We start from the raw sequence: 22,083 nt of genomic DNA, 5'->3' as shown, positions 1-22,083 counted from the left end.
CAGTAATCTGAAAAAGTATTTGTTACTTTTGAAATTATAGCCTTTCGAGAATAATATTTTTGGTAGGAGAAGAAGAAACTAAATTTATTGAAAAAAAAATCAAAATTAAGTAAATTGTTCAGTTATTTTTATCGTTCTAATTTTGTTGGGATCAAATAAGTATTTAAAGTGAGAGGTATTTCAAATTAATAAATGACGAACACAATTTAATTAGATATTAATTTAATAAAAATAGTGAGTGAATGTTTGAATTTCAAAATAAAGTGAAAATCTTCATAAAAAATATCTTTTTATCTGATTTTGATTAAGATATTTGAATATTAGATATTAATTTGATATAAACAAAAACAAAAAGAAAATATTTAGTGATCACATTTTAAAATGCTGCGTCAATAACGATAACTTGAAATGAAATTATCATTCAATATTAAACAAATTATTTAGAAAGTGAAATAAATAAATAAAGATAATTTTGATTTTTTTATAACAAAGTCAGCAAAATTAATATTTTGTTTTTAGAGTTTGTTTTAATTTTATAATTATATTTTTAATTAATTAAGAAGTAATTTAGATGAATGGACCAAAAATATATCTATTAAGATTTTAAAATTTTAACTTATATTTGGATTTTTGTGTTACTTGTCTTTCTTTCTTTCTTAGTTTCATTTTTTTTTTTTGCTTGAAATTAATGTAAAATAGAAAATTTAAGCAAATAGACAGTTTCGCTAATAGCCACACTTGCCTTATAAGTTTTTTGAGAAAGTATGTTAGCTCTTTAGATGGTACTATACTAATAAAAATTAGATCGGTATTTTTTGGACATGCTATAATTTTAAATTCACTGATTGCAAATTTAGCTTATTTTTATGAAATTTTACAAGGGTTATGTCAAATTTTTTTATACTTTCAAAGAGAATAATATAAAAGCAAGGAAATTATATAAAATACTCCTTTGAGTGATAAAAATAGAAATTAAAAATGAAAGTATGTTCTTTCAAGCTAGAAATAGAATATTATAAGAAATGATAGAAATTGAAAAAATAAAGAACTTTCAATTTCATTTGTTAGTTTTTGACAAAGAATAGATAGATAGTCACTTCATATAATATAAAATATAACCAGATTATGTCTGTTGCTTAACTTAAAATTGAGTAAATCTGTGCTTATTTAATATTAGCTTTATTTTTTCTTTCTTAAAAGTGAGAAAGTTACTTTCAGTGCTTAAAGATTTTGTTGCAGTTTTTAATTATAAAATAGAAAGAGTTGAAAATATTTTGGTAATGTAAAGCAGTGATTAAAGAACTAATTTTTCATTAATTTAATACAACGGTATAGTAGATCTAAATATAAGCTAGAGTTATTTTCGCCCAATGCTAAACTAAACTTCTTAATTTAGAAAAATTTAACAGTAAAATAGATTAATTTTTTTCTAGCATTATTATCATGTAGAATTTAGTAAAAATATAAATTTGATATCTTTCTTATTTTAATGAAATAAATAGATTTATAGCTGGCTAATTGCATATAATTATTTCACAGAGAAGCCATATTTTTATAAGTAGTTATTTTACTAGCGCATTGAAAATTTGCATTTATCATTTTCTAGATGAGGATTAATAGAGAGACGTCATCATATTTATTATATCAATTTTTCTTAAATGGAGTTAAGCGAGAAGATAATTTTTTCTTGAATTTTGAAGACTTAGCTTCACTTTTTTATAGTACGATTCTTAAATGAACTAGTTTATAAATATTAGTGGTTTTGAATTTTAGCCTTTTTTATTGAAGAAAAAGAGGTCAAATAGCTTATGCAAATAATTAAGTAACTTATATTTGAAGGGGAGAAGTTGTCAACGCTTTACTTTAGAATTGAAAATACTCAAGACATTCTTGATAAAATGTAAAATCATAACTAAACATATAATTATTTAAAATCCAAGACTAATTGATTGATGATTATAAGACCTGTAAGGCATTCAATATCCAATAAAAGACTATGTCAGTAAAAAAATTCTAAACTAATTGATAGAGGTGGTAGGAGAAAAATAAATTATAATAATTAAATTATATTCGCGAGGTTCGTTATAAGAAAAATTATCAAGAATCTATTTATCAAAAATAAATGATTAATAATTCCAATAATTAATTTGTCTTACAGCTCACAAAATGAGCAAAAATATAAATTAATGTTCAAAACTGACTCAATAATATAATTGTGTATTCTCTTTGATGTTTTATTAGCATTTTATTGAGGACTTTATCACATTTTACAACGAAAAAATTATAGTAAAATTAAAATTTTTTGTTATAGCTGCTTTTAATTTACCAAAAAATAATTTAGGATGGTAGGTAGTTAGGTAGGCAAATAGGTAGGATAATTTGTTTATGTAGAAGGTTTATGAATTTTTTTTTTTTTTGTATGATAGTTAGTTAGTAGGTTTTAATTAAAATGAAAGAAAAATTTTTGAAATTAAATATGCATATAAAGAAAGAGGAAATATCAAAGATATGATGTATCTTTATGTTAATTAATTGATATTATCAAAGTACGGTGGAAATTCCCTACCTAATAGATAGGCATTTTATTAAATTGGCTGGAGATATAATTTTGCGCTATCTATATATCTATATATCTATCAATCAATCTTCTTGTTCAAGTGTGTTTAAGATATTTTACGAAATTTAATAGCTACTGTAGAAAGTAAATCTAGTTCAATATCTTTATTTTTTTGCATGACAGCATCTTTAACACTCATTCTATTTTATGTTGACTGCTCTTTAATACTTTCTACTATCATATAAAATCCTAGATGGAATTAAGCAATAGAATATTTAATATTAAAATTTATCATATCTTCTTTTGTTTAGATTTTATAAACAGAATATTGAACGAATATTTAATGGATTCAATCAAAAAAAAAAAAAACAAACAAACAAACAAATAATACCAAAAGATATTTTTAAATGTATATTTTTTTATTTTTATTTTGCATTGGATTTTACTTGCTTATATATTGATAGAATCAATAAATGAGTGAATGACACAATCATTTACTTACTGCTCTATTTATTTAGATTCAAATAAGAATCAATGTATTTATTTATATATTTACTTATGACTGAATGAAAGAATCAATTAATTAATGTATGTATGTATGAATGAATGCGTGGTAGTTTGATTTATAATTTTCTTAAAAATGAAATTTATTCCAAATGAATATTTGTTTTTTTTTCTATCGCTCTCAACAGAAGCAGCAGCTAGCTCTTTATAAATTAATTAAGAGAGCAATTAAAAAATAAATATAAAATTTTTCTAAAAAATAAGATAGACTCTAAAACTAAAAGAAAATCAACAAAAAAATCTAACAAAAAGATAAAAAAGAAAGAAGAAATGGGAAATCAATGCTGTGCTGCCACTAACGTTCCTGATCAAGTCAATACCAACGCCACTCAACAATATCAATACGAAGCTTAAGTTGAAAATGAAGAAGGTGCTAACTAAAACCTTGTTAAGGATGTCACCACCCCTGCAGGTTAGTCTTTACTTTAGTTTGTTTCTTATTATTTTACTTCTTAAGAATGAGAGAATTATTCGCAAAAATTTGATTTGTCCATTTAGTCTTTAAGCCTCTAAAGCATAACTCAAAAATAGCTTCCTTGCTAAAATGGATGGTCTGCCCAATTAAATGCATTTTAACATGTAAACTAGAAAAAAAAAAGTTAGATTACCCCATAGATTGTTAAGTTAGTTAAATAGAACCATCTTTTTAAACAAATAGTTAACATCTAACATTATTTGCTGGCTTTTTTATAGTCGCTTCCTTCTAACTTTAAGTAGACTGCATACAAAAAGGCACTCGATTCTTTCTATCCCTTTCTCAAGTTCTAAGACACAATTTTAATGCATTTAGTTTATTTTTGGCAGGCCTTCTTTATATCATCATTCAATTTAACCATTTAAACCTTAGCTAATCCTATATTAAATACTTATCTTTAAAAAATAGTCCATGCTTAGAACGCAGAAGCTGAAGCTGACATGAGAGAATAAATCGAATAAAATGTTGTTGAATAAAAGAATGAAGATGAAGAAAATTAAAGAGAAGTTTCAGGTAAATATTTAAGTTAAATTTGAACCAATCTAATAGATTGATTGATTGAATAAGATAGATGAAGCACAAGTATACAAACATACATAGAAATAAATAAATAAAGAATATATCTTAATTGCAATATTAAATATTAGTTAATTTTTTACATTCTTGAATTGATTGGCTAAATTAAAATATCTTTTTAACTTGACTAAATCTTCAAGATAATATTAACTATTATAACAATAATTTGATTAATTAATACCACATACAAATCTACAATAGAATTTAATCATTTATTAATTGCTTTCAAAGAAAGAAAGGAAAGATTCATCAATAAATAGGAAAGTCTGTCTGTCTATCTGAATGTATATCAACAAAGGAAAAGAGATTTTTATAACAAGCTATAAATTATGCAAAATATTAAGAAAATACTTGTCTGATATTCATTTCAATTCACCATAAAAGACTAACAATTTTCTATCTTAATGCAATAAATAATCAATCTATTAAGCTTTTTGAATTCATTTAAAAAATTATATTAATATCATCAATTTAAATAACAGAATATGTCTTCATGAGATAATTAGAAACCTTAAAGCAAGCTATCTCCAAAGCTGAAAACTTGAAGGATCTCGCTAACTACGGCGCTGTCTTAACCAAGGCTATCAGCTAAGTTGAATTAATCATCCAACTTTTCAGCCAAACTCTCCAAATTCCTACTTACATTAGAGAATTCAAGACTGAAGTTATTGGCTTATACGGTGATTTATAAAACTTCAGAGCTTTCCATTTAAGATATACCATCGAATAAGATTACTATCAATGCTTAACTCATCTTAGCGAACTCGCTGACTTCTTGAAGAAGGTCTTCAACAGCTAATACAAGGATGGTAAATTCCAATACGAAATTATCTTCTAAGACTTATACAAGGGTGACAATCACTAAGCCTTCGAAGAATTGAAGTAAAGATTCTACATGGTCAGAGATATTTACAACAGAAAATCTGGTTAAAACTTCTCTACTTTACCCAATTACCTTTACCTTATTTTTGCTGAAAAGAAGGGTTTCGGTCTTTGGAACTAACTCTTCCCTCACCAATTTGAAGTCTCCAACACTCAATTCTCTGAAGCTTATGCTGAGGAATGCAGCATTTCATCTGAATAGATCCTTAAGATCATTTCTCTCCTCGACAATGCTAACGACTAGAGAGTTGATATCTACCAATGGATCGGTTTCGTTGAATCTTATGCTAACCACCTTGATGAAGATGGCAAGATTCTTTAAGAAAACATTGAAAACTTCACCAAGGAAGTTGAAAGTAAATATTTTTTTTAACTAAATAAATAAAAAGATATTTAAGGACTCTCCCATGATTTTCCAAATAAACTGTTCTTAACGCCATTATTTTTAAATATGGCTTCCAATAAATTTTAATATTAAATTTATGGAAACAATTAATATTAAGTTCAAAACAAAGAAAAATGTTAAGAAAAAATAGAAGGTATAAAGACAATAACTGAGTCAACCAACCGCAATAAAATTAAATATGAATTTTTATTAAAAAATAAGTAAAAAAAACAACTTTAAATTTTTTAAAAAGTCTAAGTAAAAAGCAGAGTCAATCAATCAAACAAACAATATATAATTATAATAGCATTTAAAAATATATAGCAACAAAGCCAAATAAATCAATACCCAAGAAAATTTTCGAGAAATCAAGCTAATAATTTTTATTATTAAAAGCAGATAAAAAATTTCTAAATAATTTATCTCTCTAAAGTCATTTCGCAATATTATAAAGCCAAAATCAATCTATAATTTTTAAATTTTAATTTTACTGACCCCTTCCCACAACCTCAAAATTATAAATTTGTTTAATCTGCTATAAACGAAATTAGCACAAATCTGATATGCAGCAAACAGAATACAATAAACAAACTCACTTACTTACTTACAAACTTAATTTTAATTAAAGAATGTTTTTTGGAAAACAATTAAAAAAAATACAAACCAACAATAAAGAAGTTAAAATCAGAAATAAAATGCTATAATTATTCCAATTAAAAAAACAAAAATCTCATATCTAAAAGTTGAATCTACTTAACATAACTCTAAAAAAAAAAATTCTGCTAAATGATTATCATTTATTGATTGATATACCATAACAAATGATCTCAAGGATGTAAGATAAGATGCAAATAAAAAAAGTGATCAAATTTTATATAATTATTTTCTAGTGCGTTTTATCTGCATGAAAATCTTAGAGATGTGATAACGTTTTCTATTTCAGTTTTTTTTGAGTCCTACCTGCAATTAAATTCAATCAAATTTAATTTTTTCATTATTTAACTAATTTTTTCTATTTCATTAAATTAGATAAGGCTCGTGCCATGAAATCTGCTCCTGTCAAAACTGATGACACCTGGGTATTCAGATCTGGATTAAAGTACAAGGGTGATCTTGACGAACATCACAAGAGATAAGGAAGAGGTCATCTTATTGATGAAGACTATGAATTCGAAGGTAACTTCTTGAACGACTTACCCACTGATTACGGTGTTGAAACCAGAAAGAAAGTTAAATATGAAGGTAGCTTCCTCAATGGTCTCTACCACGGTTAAGGTACCTTGACTTTCCCTAATGGTCGTCAATACACTGGTGGTTTCGAAAAGCACGCTTTCCACGGATAAGGTGTTTTAACTGGTGATGATGGTATTAAATATGAAGGTGAATGGAAATAAGGTGTCCTCGATTTTGGTAAGATCATCTACCACGATGGATCATACTATTTCGGTAAACTCGCTAGCTCTTTCTTCAAGGACGGAAAAGGTAAATTATACGTTATTAAGCCTTCTCTTTCCAACGCCTCTGCTTAAGCTGAAAAATCTATTGAATACATTAGTGGTGTTTGGGAGAGAGATGCTCCTAAGAGTGGTAGCATATATAACTTACTCTAAGAAGCTGTCTGCTACGAAGGTGAATTATCCAACTGGTCCATCACTGGTAAGGGCAAGAGATTGTATGTCGATGGCTCATATGAAGGTAAAAAAATTAAATTTATAAATTAAAAAATTCTCATTTTTGAATTTAATAATTTAAAGGTGAACTCTTAAGAGATAAGAAGACCAACTAAGGTACTTTGACCTATAAGAATGGTGACAAGTACGTTGGTAAATGGCTTGAAGATATGCAAGATAAGGGTACCTACTACTACTCCAAGGAAAAGGATCACTACTATGAAGGTGAATGGAAGGATGGTGTCATGTGCGGATAAGGAAAATTCTCCTACACTTCTGGTGGTGTTTATGAAGGTGAAGTCAAGGATGGTAAGAGACACGGCAAGGGTAAGTATAGATATGCTAACGGTAACACATACGAAGGTGACTGGTCTGAAAACAACCAACACGGTGAAGGTAAATTCACTTATGCTGTAAACAACGGTGAAGGTGGTGACGTATACTAAGGACAATTCCAAAAGGGTAAATTCGAAGGTTTCGGTCACTATTACTATAAGAAATCTGGCAAACAATATATTGGTAAATAAATAAAAATAATTTAATCTTTAAGACTGTTTCTAAAATCATTTTTTAATCAATTAATAAAAGGTTTCTGGTAAGAAGATAAGTGGAATGGTGAAGGTAAATTCTTCTCTGCTGATGGTAAGATCATCAAGTGTGGTGTCTGGAAAAATGACAAGCTCGAAACCTAAAAGGTTGAAACTGATATTGTTGTTCCCAAGATGCTCGAACACTTAATCCTCAAGATTGAACATGCTCTCTGATCTGTTTGAAATTTGTAGAATTATATATTTATTGGCTTGCTTGCATACTACAGCTCTATCAAAATATGCAAACAAAGCTAGATGATTTTCATCTCCTGTGAATATATTGTAATAATTTTTGGAAACCTTTTATAAACACTTACATAATTATAATCTAATAAATATTATTTCATTTATATATCTTATTCATCAATTGTTTGTATAACTTTTGTAATTGTATTAATTCAAATCATTCATTCTTAATATTTTTATTTAATTGCCCTTCCAGTTTTTAATAAATAAATATTCTAATAATAATAATATTATTAATATCTCTCTCATTCATTACGAATTAAAACTAAATCTCAAAAAGATCTTAAATATCCAATACAAATAATACAAATGCAAAAATATAAATTGATGATAATTTTTAAATAAAAATTATGTTAAATTTTCATATTTTGATAGTGTAAAAATGCTACAAATAGTTAGTAAAATGAATGATATATTTATTGGAATTATTTCAGTTTCCATACTAAATTAATTCACTATTATTAGCAAGCATATTTTGTTACTAAATTTTTATGCCTATTTTTAGTGTATTTTAAATTTTATAAGGTTCTTTATCTAAATTCTTCTCTTTACCCTTCGCTAAGGATTTTTTTCCCTAAAATTTATTTGTAATGTTGAATTTCAAATTAAAAAAACATTTACATTTTTGGATAATTGATTTTCCAAATATTTAATTTTGTTTATTTTTAAGTATTATTAAATAATAATTTTAATTACTTAAATTCTATATATCACATTTATCAAGGTAATCCAAAATTTTTTATGAAAGTAAAGTAGTTAGAAATTAGTGATATTAATAAGTATAATAGCTAGAAAAACCTCTATTAGATATATATATTACATATACATATAAGAAAGTATTTTTAAATTTCTCATTCTTCTAATCTACATATTTTATGAAATGTAGTAGAGGAAAGCTGAAAAAGACTAAGGGATTTATAATAGTATGCTAGTTCCTCCAGGGCTTTAGTTTTTCTAGATTGGCTAGGAATAGGAAAAGCGGCATTAGCAAGATGAAGAAGATAATCATTTTGAGTAATATGTAGATAAATGCAAATAGTAAACAACGACTAATAAATCTCTAATTAAAATCAAACAAAAAGGTAATAAAAAGATAATTAAATTGATAAAAAATAACTCTTCTTGCAGATCTCTTAATGAACAAAAAAGCTAAAATGAGTTAAAATAATTTCCTGATTAAATTAGCAGCGCTCAAATACTAAGTGATGATATTCAATTTAACTAAGAAGACAATATTCCACAGTAAAATGTAAGATTCTTCTCCAAAGATAAATCGAATATGAAATATCAACATATCAACTCAGAATAAAGAGGTGAATTTGAAAATTAAATGCAAAATGAACCTCAAAATTTAGTAGATAAATTTCTGGTAGCAGTTATTTCTCCAACTAAACAAAGATAAAATAGAAATTTGGATTCTTTTTTAAGAGATTCCTGTATTTAAGATGTAAATAATACAAGTCCTATGATAAAAAATAGCAGCTTTTCCTAAATATAAAGTTAAAAATCTTAATAGATAAATGAATTATTAAACAAGCAAAAGTAAATCTTAGTTGAATAGTTGAATAAAAATCACTCACAATCTATCAACTTAAATGATTAGTCTTACTTAAAAAATTAACAGAATAATGACAGTCTGATCAAATAAGATGATAGCAATATGGTTATTTTTTAGAATCGAAGAAGCTTTACAGCTAAAAAAATTTCTAATAATTTGAATTAAATATCTTAAACAAAAAATGGAATTCTAAATACTAATTAGTAAACTTAGTAGTAATTGATTAATGATAACTTGTAAAAGGTACAATCAAACAGCTAATTTACAATAGGTCATTATTTGGGTGAATATCAACATAGTTAAAGTTTATTTTTATAAAATAAAACAATGGAAAGTTTATAAAATGATAATGCTTAAAAGCCCTCTCAACAGAAAACGCTATTTGAAATAAAAAAGTAATAATAAATCAATTAATTGCAAGAAAAATATAAATAAACATAAATTAATAAACAGTAAATTGATTTTAATCTTTAATCTATATCTGAAAAAATAAATGCTTAAACCAACTCAACTATTCAAAGCAACTCCAATAATTAGTAAAGTTGTAGTAGTAGTGATAATGTTTTACAGTAAATATCACATAGTAATATAGGATTTGGAATACCTCTAACTACTAAGAATGAAACTAATCAGAAGGGCTTTAAAAATAATTTAATATCAATTAAAAAAGGCAGCGCTTAAAATACAAAGTTAGGAATGATTTATTATAACAACTTGGCATAAATTAGTTTATCTGAATCAAAATCCTCCAAAAAAAACACACAGAAACCAAGCCTTTCTATTTCACCAAATAGCTTTCTTAATTGCTAGGACTAAGGTTTGTAATTATAGAAAATTTAATTAAGATAAAATGATTCAGCAACAAGTTAGTTAACAAATAAAAGGTTTAACTTCAATTAAAATTCTATTTTCGATACATTAGGCAATAAAGAAAGAGTTTCATAAAATAATTCTTTTCTATTAAAAGATTAAAACAATTATTTAAATAGAAGCTTTGACTTAACCTTAAACATTGCAAAACGTATAAAACAAGAAAAAGAAAACAAATATCACACTAATATTGAGTAATTCATTTTAAATAATCGAAATGAAAACAGTTTTTTGCTTAACAGTAGCAATATTTATCAGGCTTAAGATAATTATGTGAATTAAAAGAACTCATTTTCCTCAAAAAATGGAATCATCTAACAATCTAATTCTAGAAATTTATCTCCAATAAATTTTCAAAACAATTAAAAATTAATGCAATCTTCTTTTGAAAACGATTCTTCAAGTTAAATGAGCAAAATATGCTCCTCATAAGCAGAAAGAAGCTAGATAGAAATAAACAAAAGTAAAACTTAATATCCAGGAAATTCTTATATATCTGTGTCTCCAATAATGAGTAACTTTTAAAATGAATTCGCAAATAGGATATCAAAAACTGAAATGGACGAATAAGATGAATATTTTTAGAAAATAAAGTAAGAAGATAAACAAAAATAATCTTTTGAGAGAAATTAATAAACCGATTAAAATAATTAAACTAGAGCTGAGAAGTCAAAGTAACAGTCTATCTTAACTGTATAAAATAACAACTCTTTTTAGTTAAATAAACTAAGAAGTGAAGATTTTTTAGAGTAAATATCTTAGAGTAATATTGGATTTGGAATTCCTTTGTCAAATAAACATTTAAAAAACTAAAAAAGATTAAAATATCACTACAATATTCTATAAAATAATAAGTAGAGTATTTAAAATGCAAAACAAGAAATGATGGTAGTTGCTAATAATTAAGGTTTATCTCAAACTAAATACGGAAAGTAAAACAGGAGCAAAACAACTTTATCGCTTACACCAAATAACTTTTAAAATTATTAAGAGCAATATTTTTTAACTTAAAAAACTTAATATCAATAAAGTGAACCATCAAATTCTTAATAAATTAATAAAAAGTTTATTTTTAACTAAAATGATGAGACAATTAATAAAGATCAAAGGTAAAATCTTAGCTAATAAAATTAACTCAATGATTCAAACAATTACTTATATAAAAGTTTTGATTTATCTTAAAGTGCTGAGAATAAAATAAATTCTGCATAAACAAACAAAAATGAAAATGGTTTCTAACCAAATGGAAACAATAACTATTAAACTCATTTCAGTTTTGTAAATTAAAAAAATTCTTTTTCTACAAGAAATGCAGTAATTTTACAGTCTAACTCAAGAAATTTATCTCCAATAAACTTTTAAAATTCTTAAAATTTGTCATTATCTCCACTAAATAGCTCATTGAATCCAATGAATTCAATGTGCTAAACTAAAATTGGATAAATAGTAATAATTCAAGCTAAGAATTAAAATAATTAATAAAGCGTAAGAAATATGTAAAACGATTAAGGAGCGTCTAATGCTGAAGTTGATGAAGAGCTAATTAAAAAGAGAAGAATTTAAATACATAGTTTGAAGAGATCTCCATAAAAAGGAATCAGTGTAAAAAAGAAAGCGAAATAAGAAAACAACAATCATAAGAATATAAAATAATTAGCATAAATTAAATTAGCAAATTATAACTTAGATAAAATAAGTTCAGCTACAGGAGTTTCACCTTCTTAAATCAGAAAATCCCTTTAAACTCATTTAAACAAAGAAAGCTAATATGAATTTTAAGATTCAAACAAATAAACTTAAAATCTCACTCATGAAAAACTTTTTGCATTTTAACCTTTGAATAAAAATACTAAAATTGAATCAGATATATATGATCAAAATATAAAATAATAATAATAATAATAATAATAATAACAATAACAGATAACACCAACAAATTAAAGATCGAAAACTGTTGGAAATAGGAAATATATAATTAAAGGTGTAATAGAGTTATAATTTGATAAAAATTGAGAAATTATATCTTAATTTAAGAAAAACATTAATTTATAAAATAAAGATATAATCATATTTCATACTTTTAGCATAAATAAAATCTAGTTCGTTATAAATATTAACATAAAGTAATTATTTTTTACAAAGTTATTTTAAATTAAGAAAATAACAAATAAAATTTTATATAGTTTTAAAAATTAATTATCAATTTTAAATTTTAAATATTAATTTTATTATCAATATTAAATATTAGTTTTAATTATCAATATTAAATATTAACCTAATTTACAATTTTAAGCAATCATTTTAATTATCAATATTAAATGTTAATTTAATTTATAATTTTAAGAATTTATTTTAATTTTTATATCTACTTTAATTATCGATTATAAATATTAATTTAATTTACATTTTTAATTAATAATTTGAAATATTTCGTTTTAGTTAATTATTTAATTTGGATAAACAAACATTTCTAAAAAATATTTATGAATAAAATTTAAAAAAATTAAAACAACTGTAGCTATTAATAACTATTAGATAAAAGTATAAAAATACTTAACAAAATTAAAAGTAATATAATTCTTTTTAAGATACCTTTAGTTATAGAAAATTCAAGCAATTTATGTATTAAAAGTATTTATTTAGATTTTATTTATATCTTTTAATAATAAATTTATCTAATTTAAAATAAGTAATAAATAAAAACATCTCAACAAAATAATATTTATTACATTTTTGTTTTTTTTTCAATAAAAAACCACTTTTAACAAATTTAATATTGAGTAAATTTAAATATTTTAGGTACTTTTATATTAAAATAAAAAAAGATATGGTATTCTAGTGTCGTAAATTTTATTGATTATGAAATGTTGCTTAAAGAAATTTTAGTTTTAAAATATTTTATAAATTAAATATTTGCAAACAATGCTTAAGCTATTAAATTAAAATATTTATAAAGAATCCTATTATATAAAATCAATCAAGTTAATCTCCATTTTATTTACTATTTATTATGGGATGAGAAAAGAAATCAGCTATCAGCAACAAATAATACATTTGTTGAAGCTAAAAGTTAGAACTTATAATTTACATTACGCTTAAGTAAATTTCACTCTATTTTTTTATTTTTGAAATTTTCAGGATTTTTTAAGTGTGTATAATATAAATTAAACAAGAAATAATTTAAATACTACTAATAGATTGAATAATTTAGTAAGAATTTTACAAAATTAAAATTCTATTCTGAAAAATATTTAATTTATTGAATGTAAACTAAATTATTTCAATTTATTAGAAATTAATTCAATTATTTTGACAAATTATCTAAATTTTGAATTTAAATAAATTAATTAATTAGAATATTACCTTCTTTCTTTAATCAATTTTATTAAAAAATTAAAAATCTTACTATTAATTTATCATTATATACTTATCAATTTACATTAAAACTCTCCAAAAGATAATTAATAAAATTTTAATTATTCGCCAAAGAATCTAAAAATTTGCTGAAACTTAGCTAGCTAGCTATCTAGCTATATTTTATTTTCTCTTTATAGCAAAATTTATTTCAGAAAATTATATAAATAAAAAAAATTTAAAATAAATTAAAATCTTCTGAACTTAATTAAAATGGCTAAGATAAAATACGAAGGAAGTCAAAAATAGAATGTAAAGAAAAGAACTATGCATGTGGTTGATGATGATGAAGACGAAGAGCAACCGGTTTATCGTAAATTATAGATTTTTGATTATTTTTAAATAAATTTTTTTATTTTAATATAGCCATAGAAGAAGAATACAATGTTGAATATTTATATGGAAAAAAATTTGAAAATGGTTAAATTAAGTATTGTGTAAAATGGGAAAATTATACTTTTGAAGAAAGTTCATTCGAGCCAGTAGAAAATCTAGAAAATGTTGTCTACAATATGAGGGGATTTGAAAGAAAAATGAGTGATTTGATATTTAGAGTTGCTTTGCTCTAAAATGCTAAGAAAAAATTACCTCCATTTTAAGTTAATCCTATTCAATTAATTCAAAAAGATAACATTGAAAATACTAAGGAATAAATAGAGCCTTCTTAGGCATAAAACCACCTATAAAAAGAGCCTTCTGTAATTAACAATTAAACTAGTGTAGAGAAATTTCAAAGTGCACCATAATAATCACCTAAAAAAATCAATGGTGGAATATCAGATAACCAAATTACGTAGAATTAGTAAAGCTTAATTGAAACTAATTTAAATTCAAACAATAACTGTTAGATTTAAGGAAGTCCTAAATTAGCTGAAAATCTAGAAAAACCTCAAAATGGTAGCTAAAATTTAGCTGAAAAAAATTACCTGAAGACAAATGGAAACAGTAATAATTAATTATAGCACAATCACAACAACCAATAACAAAATAATGGAAATTAATTATTGAATCTTAATTAGAGTTTAAATTTATTGTAAAGTAACGGATAGCATTAAAGCTAGTAAAAATAATCATCTAATGGAAATAATTAAAACTCTCAAAACAAATAAAGCCTTTCTTATAACTTAAATGGTAATGGATAACATTAAAAGAAGGTTGAAAATTAAGCAATTGGTTAAGTTAATTCAATTAGTTAAGTTTAAAATAAATAAACTTAACTTTATGAAAAAAATCGTAGAACAAATTCTTAAGATTAGTATATTTAAACTAAATTAGATCAAAACCTTAGTTATATATCTTAAAAGCAATTACCAAAGCCTATTGAAGACAATAAAACAATGGAGGTTGTACAAACAAAAAACAAAAGTCAACTTCAATTTAGAGATCCAGTTCTGGAAAACGAATTAAACAGCAATGCTTATTCAGCATAAGTAGTTGTAGATGATACTAGCAAATATGGTAATTTCAACAACGGAGACATTCCTCTTAAAATATTGAAGCATGCTCCTTATACAAGAATTCAGAAAGTGATAGGAAATAATGTCGATTTACCTAGCAGTCTTTACTTTAAAGTTATATTTAAACCTAGACCTTCTGGTACAGTTCCTTAACCTGCCTATATTGCATTCAATGAGCTCAAAGATAGATACCCAAGAGTTTTAATGGAATACTATGAGTAACATGCAATTTTGTTAGATCCTGTTCCAGATTAGGCAGAACTCTAGTTGTAAAAGACAAACAGTAGGGATTTAAATGTCAAGAATGATGCATCTCTTATTTCAAACGCAGGAAATAATAAGAAGATGGTAAACGGGAAAGAAAATAGAATAAATATCTGACCTAAATTAAGCTGATTAAAAATGTCCTTATTTATTAATTATTATGTAATTAATTTGATAAAGTGTCATTTATTTAATGAATATTCATTTTGTTTAAGTATATATCAATCTTTTAATATTAATATCAAAAAACAAACTCTTCATTCTATATATAAATAAAATCAACTAGAAATATTCTATTTCCATAAAAAAATTCATTAATAATTTTATGATAATTTATGCTTTTAAATTATTTTTGAAATAATATTTTGGTAACTTTCTTAATCAATTTCGAATAATTAAATAACAGCTATCAATAAAATTTAGATAAATCTTTTTTTAAATTTAAAAAAATCATTTTTGCTGTTAAATTTATTGTGGTTTTGTTAAGGTTTAAAAATATATTGTATAAGTTAATTAAAATTGATCATTATTTGAGTATTAATTTGCTATATAATCTTGTGATCAAATAAATGAAATATTGAAATAATGAAAGGATGGATATCTGTTTGTTATTAATCTTCCTTAATTTGATTAAAATTTGTAAAAATGAAAGTTTTAGAAATAGATAGAGCTTAAATTATTCAAAATTTATCAAAATAATTTTAAATATTTGCTTTTAAATAAAAAAATAATAATAGTAAAAGAGTAATTTAATTATTGCCAATAATATATTTTATAATAAATTATTTAAAGAACCTTTACTTATATAAAAATTGATAATATTTTTAATTAGAATTTTTAAGTATTTACCTTATATTTAAAAAAAATAAATTTAAATTAGAAACATACTATGATACTTAAAATTAATAAGTTACAAGGATATTTTTTATCATTTATACAAAAAAGGCTGATAGTATATTCTAATAGATTTTTTTAATGACTGAAAATTTTTAAATTTGAAAAAAACTTGTTATTTTTAGCAGGAATATTACAAATTTTTCTTAAATTCACTATTTATTTATAATACTTTATTTGGATTTTTTGTTAAAAAAATTAAATTACACTTAGGAAATTGAATGGTTTTCAAGATACTTGTTTTCAAATTATTTCAAAACTTGATTTTAATTATTTTGGCCAATTTTGTTTCTAAATTTTATTATTTATTTATTTATAAAGATAATAAAGCCTTTTTTAAATTACAAAAAGCTTAAAAGTAAAGGAAATTGTGTAAAAATTAATTTATCAAATTTATTAAATATACCAAATTTAACTATCTATAATTAAGTAATGAGCAAAAATTAAAATTATTTAATAAAATGTATAATTGAATAAAAAAAGGTTGGCAATTAATTAGTTGGCATATATTAGTAGATTTAAGTATCAAAATAAAGATTTTATGTAATAGAGTTGATCAAAAATAAGATATAAACTTGAATATAAAAAGAAAGAGAACAATCCAAATTACATTAATTTCAATCTTGTTATGTATGATTTCCAACAAATTTATTGAAAAATTTCTGTGGAATTTACACACAAAAAAAAATCTAACATAATTTTTGTGGAAATGATCAATTTTTTGCATAAATTTATTTAATAATTAAAAATGCAGAGCTACTAATTAAGTGTCAATAAATGCTGACTTATCATTCTATGAATAAAAATCATAAAATCAATCAATCTATTTATTTGTTTATTTAATTAATTATTAGTCTGCCAATAACTAAATAATTATTAATCAATTTAACAAATAAATCAGTGGCTATTTGCTTCAATCTTTATTCAAACTATAACAATTAAAAGAAATATTAATTGATATCATAAATAATTTATTCATAGGAAATTTTGAATAATATAAATAAAAGAGATTACTTATTTAATTAATTAATTAATTAGCTTCGTAGATAGATATATAGAGAGAGATAAAGGTATTTTAGAATGGGCAAAGATAAATACGGCACATTCTTTGAAGGAAAAGAATTTATAAATGAAGAAAAGGTAACGTTTTATAAGAAATTATTATTGGCCATATTTATTTATTTGTCAAAGAAATGAAATGGTTGAAGTAAAAGCAAAATTTGTCAAATGATGTTATTTTCTACTAATTAATTACCTTCAGTAAATGGAATAATTAATATATATTTGCATATGATAAATAGAGCGAGGAAGAAATTAGGAAATACATGCTAGAAGATAATTTAGGAGAGTTGAAAAGAGTTAAGAAAATTTTGAAATCAGGTGATGACATATAAAAGTGTGCCCTATATAGCAATTTGAAGAACTATTTTTCTTGGAAGCATGAAGATTCAATACCAATTATAGAAGCACTGATTGTATTTTTATTGTATTAAACCAAATACTGAAGATATTTTTACTAAATTTTATAGAGTGATTTGTTTAATCAAGCACCAGAAACACAAATAGAGGCAGGCAAATGTCTTAAGACAGTAATAGCAGAAAGAGTATTGAATTGCAAATCATCATTAAACTTAATTAAATATTTTTGATAAGGAATAAATTTGGATCATAAACTACCAAAACTCTCTAAGTCATTAATAAGTTTAGGTACAGTCATTCAGGCAGTGATAAATATTAATGAATTAGATGTAGGATAAGTAGTTTACAATAGTATTTCCTTGCCTAAAGTTTTCATACTCTAAAAATAGAAATCTACCCAAAATGGATAAAGATAAGAAAAATTTTTTGGCTATTATTTAGCATGCTTTAAAAGCGAAAAAATGCATTGTGCAACTAAAACAAACACTAAAATAAAAAATATATATTAAAAAAAAGGATTTAGTTCAATTAGTAGGAAATTAGAATGTTGATATCATTTTCGACACAATGATGCAAATGCTTAGATCGAAACAAGTACCAATCATAGACGAGTGGATTTAAGTCTTCGAAAATTTTCTAAGCAACATAAACTACTAAAAATATGAAAAGAATATAAATGACGAATTTGTTAAGCTTTCTGGAATAACATCACCTTCGATCAATAAAGCAACATCCATGAGAATTTTAGGTATTTTGATGAAGGTAATTTATATTTACCATGTATTTATTAACTCCTCTTCTAGTTAATTTTGGGGAGTATTATTAATCATAAATTTACAAATAATTTTTAGAAAGAAATAAGATAGAAAAATAAATAAATAAGTAAATAGATATACCTTAATCAAAGGATTTATATATATTTTTTTTTCTTTTGAGTTTGCATTCAATCTATCAGCCAATCAATAAATAAGTTTATTTACATTTTTGTTTGAAATAGGTAAAGAAAGGCAATGTGAGAGACTAAATGATAGAAATAGCATAACTATTTTCATAAACTGCAGAATCTGAAATCAAATAGAGATTGTTGAATTATGTAATTGAATATATCTTTATGTATTTACCAAAAGAAGAGCTCGAAAAGTACTGGAACGAAAAGGTAATTGATTGATTGATTTATTTATTTATTAGAAAATTTTATTGATTTCGTTTCATCAAATTAATTTAAATTTCAGTTAATTTATAAAACTCCTCCTAAGTTATTAAGTTAAATATTTTTTAATTAAAAAATAGCTTCTTGAATTTTTGCAAGATCAAAATGTTTAAATCAAATGTGATACTATTGAGATTGTTTCAAGGATTTTAGATAAATTGAGTGAGAATTTCAAGTCTAACAAGATTAAAATTCTCTTCTTCGATTTGATTAACACAAAATAAAACTAAGTCAAACTCACATTTTCGCGTTACATAGGTCCTTACATTTTTAATGTAACATTTTATTATTTATTTAGAACTCATTTGGAAAATTTCAAGAAAATTTGCAGAGAAAAAAAAAATTTTTAGAAATAAATTAAAAATTAATTTTTAATTTTATTTAAATGAAATAATAGATGAGAAATATACTCGATTAGAAGCCTGCTAATTAAACTGTTATTTTTGCTACACTTTAAGAGTACTGTGAAAGCACTGAAAGCTAAATTAGAGTTAACTTTTTATATAATTTACCTGGACTGCTTTAGGTATATGGAAAAAAGATTTGGTCAAATGTTAGCAAATAATATTACAATATGCTTCTGAGAGATGATGATATCAGTGTTAGAGTATAAGCTATAAATATTTATTGCTAAATTATTGAATTTGTTGGTAAAGCTGAATTTAGAAATTAAATTAAGTTACACATGAAAGCTATTATCAATGATGAAGCAAGCCAACCAAAAAATTAATTTGTAAAAATATTACCCTAAATATTTGAATATTACAAAGAAGATGTTAAGACAAATCGCTAGTTTTTCTCAGAAATTTTGAAAGAATTTTTAGATATTTTAGAGAAAGAAATATCTAGTCCTAATTGGAGATTCCTCCAACTAGTAATAAATTTCATAGAACAAGACTTTAGTCTTTATGATTCCTTTGAAATGAATGACCTCTATTTTCCTATAATATTTTAAGCTATGCTAAAAGGCAGCACCCAAATAAGAAAATCATCTTTATAATCAATTATAAATTACCTTGAATTTAGTTCAAATAAACAAGATAGAGACGCAGTTATTTCATATATTTCCAACAACTTTTACCTAGCTCGTTCTTACTAATAAAAAATATCTTATGTTTAATTTGTAGAAAAACTGCTAGAAAAGTTTGACTAAAGTTTATTTAGAAACTACAAATTTATCAATATTTTAAATTATCACATGGACAGAGTTCCTCAGCTAAGAAAATATTTAGCAAAAATCTTATTTCCTATATTCTAAGCGATTACTTCTCCAACTGATAAAGATTAATTTAATAAATTACTTGAAGGTAAATTTATTTATTTATTTATTTACTTGAATTGTTAAAATTTCAAATTAACAATAGCATGTAAAAACCTGCTCACAGACAAAGACCAGCAAGTCTAGGAATTAACTCAAAAAGCTTGTGATGATATAACCTAAGAAGACCCTAATTTTATGGAAAAAGTAAATAATTATGTGATCCCAATCACTAATATAAATTATGAATCTAGTAAATCATCTAACTACATTAGTGATGATTTAGATGTGTTAGAATATACAAATATAAAGGTAAAAAATTATATTTTTATAGTTTTTTTAATTGTTAATATAAAATTAATAAATCAATTTAAATTAAGTAGAATAGAAAGTTTAGTGAGAAACCTAATTCTATAAACAACAAAGTTTCATTAATTGCTAGTTCTCAAAATAGGAAGAATTATTAAAGTGGGTCATCTTTAAGTGGAGTAACCTCCACAACAGTTAGGAATAACTCAGGTTAGAGATCAATTTAATCAACAACAAATTAAAAATAAATAACAGCTTCTAAGTCAAATAATAGTTCTATTACAAATATTCCTTTAATGAGCAATGGCACAGCCCCAAAGAAAACAATACCAGTAACTTCCAGTTCTACCTCAAATGGTATTAAAAAATTAACTGTTTCGAATGGATTGCCTTTGAAAAGTGATAAACCATCTAACGGTAGCAGCTCTGTTTCAACAATAAAACCAACCATAGGCAGCTAGTCTTAGTCTAATGGCATCTCTAAATTAGGCAATACTAAAGTCAATTCTTAAAATGTGCAATCTTTCAGTAATATAGGAAAACCAACAGGTGTAAAGCCAATAAATTCTCTTTTAAAAAAATGATAATTTATTGACTGTACTAGTTTTTTACAACCAACCAACAAACAAATAAATAAATAAATATGCGATTAGTTTTAAATGAAATTCTGTACATTAAAATAAAGAAAAATAAGTAAAAAAGTATAAAAATAATAGGAAATTAATTAAATTAAAAATAGATTGGCTTTTCTCACATTTTATTTAAAAAGCAAGAATTAATTAATTTATTATAAATAACCAATAAATACAAAAATAAATAAATAAACAAATTAACTGAATTACTTACTTACTTTTACTTAATTTATATCCATCTATCTACACTTATCTATTAATTCTCATAATCATCTATCCATCCATCCGTCAATAATCGATTAGCTCTATTTTATAAATTCTTTATAATATTATAATAAATTCATACTTACAAATAAATATATTTAACCGATTAAATAAATTTGATTATTAGATTTGATTATATATGATAAATATAGTATTAAATATGACTTATTTAATTAAATTAGATTATGTTTTTATATAAATTAATTTGTGATGTTATATATTAAGAATTTGACTATATGTTTGAGCAGTAAAATATAATTTAAAATATTTATTTTATTTTCTTTTTTAAACCACCAATCAAAGTATTTTTGAAGAGTTAAAAAAATTTATTGCTTAATTCATTTAAAAAGTGTCTATTAAAAAGAATAATTATAACTTATTTATATCAATGTTATAAATGTACTAAATAAATTATATCTTACTCAGTATTTATTTATTTATAGAACTCAAATTAATATCATCATATTCATTTATCTTTATTTAAAATTAACAATAGGTATAAAGAGTAAGTTATTTTGTATCTAAATATTAAAAGATAAAAATTTTTTTTGGATATTATATATCAATTTAATGCTTCAAAATGAATTAA

The 22,083-nt window shown here is 23.5% G+C and overlaps 4 protein-coding genes across 4 annotated transcripts; all 4 read left to right on the top strand. All coding sequences in view use genetic code 6, as the record gives it.

Annotated features, from left to right (window-relative positions):
- Nucleotides 1-3,391: 3,391 nt before the first annotated feature.
- On the top strand, nt 3,392-7,873 carry TTHERM_00086700 (MORN motif protein; the record flags this gene model as incomplete). The annotated part of the gene is made up of 6 exons (XM_001012718.2): nt 3,392-3,533; nt 4,005-4,109; nt 4,655-5,410; nt 6,469-7,134; nt 7,194-7,628; nt 7,698-7,873. 6 exons carry the CDS (start codon nt 3,392-3,394, stop codon nt 7,871-7,873), a joined length of 2,280 nt encoding a protein of 759 aa, XP_001012718.2.
- Nucleotides 7,874-8,870: 997 nt separating this feature from the next.
- On the top strand, nt 8,871-12,386 carry TTHERM_00086710 (endo-1,4-beta-xylanase xylA, putative; the record flags this gene model as incomplete). Its single annotated transcript, XM_001012719.2, has 1 exon — nt 8,871-12,386. The coding sequence occupies one exon, from the start codon at nt 8,871-8,873 to the stop codon at nt 12,384-12,386; it is 3,516 nt and encodes a 1,171-aa protein (XP_001012719.2).
- A 1,614-nt stretch (nt 12,387-14,000) lies between these two features.
- Nucleotides 14,001-15,625, top strand: TTHERM_00086720 (hypothetical protein; the record flags this gene model as incomplete). The annotated part of the gene is made up of 2 exons (XM_001012720.1): nt 14,001-14,100; nt 14,154-15,625. The coding sequence occupies 2 exons, from the start codon at nt 14,001-14,003 to the stop codon at nt 15,623-15,625; spliced, it is 1,572 nt and encodes a 523-aa protein (XP_001012720.1).
- A 1,857-nt stretch (nt 15,626-17,482) lies between these two features.
- On the top strand, nt 17,483-21,182 carry TTHERM_00086730 (hypothetical protein; the record flags this gene model as incomplete). Its single annotated transcript, XM_001012721.2, has 9 exons — nt 17,483-17,542; nt 17,704-17,877; nt 17,932-18,006; nt 18,338-18,583; nt 18,819-18,977; nt 19,112-19,306; nt 19,429-20,338; nt 20,396-20,601; nt 20,673-21,182. 9 exons carry the CDS (start codon nt 17,483-17,485, stop codon nt 21,180-21,182), a joined length of 2,535 nt encoding a protein of 844 aa, XP_001012721.2.
- Nucleotides 21,183-22,083: the final 901 nt, after the last annotated feature.

This window comes from Tetrahymena thermophila (assembly GCF_000189635.1).
Source record: "Tetrahymena thermophila SB210 genomic scaffold scf_8254697, whole genome shotgun sequence".
In the NCBI taxonomy this organism is placed as follows: domain Eukaryota; phylum Ciliophora; class Oligohymenophorea; order Hymenostomatida; family Tetrahymenidae; genus Tetrahymena; species Tetrahymena thermophila.
Note: the sequence above shows the minus strand (reverse complement) of the source record. Positions and strands in the feature narration are given on the sequence as shown.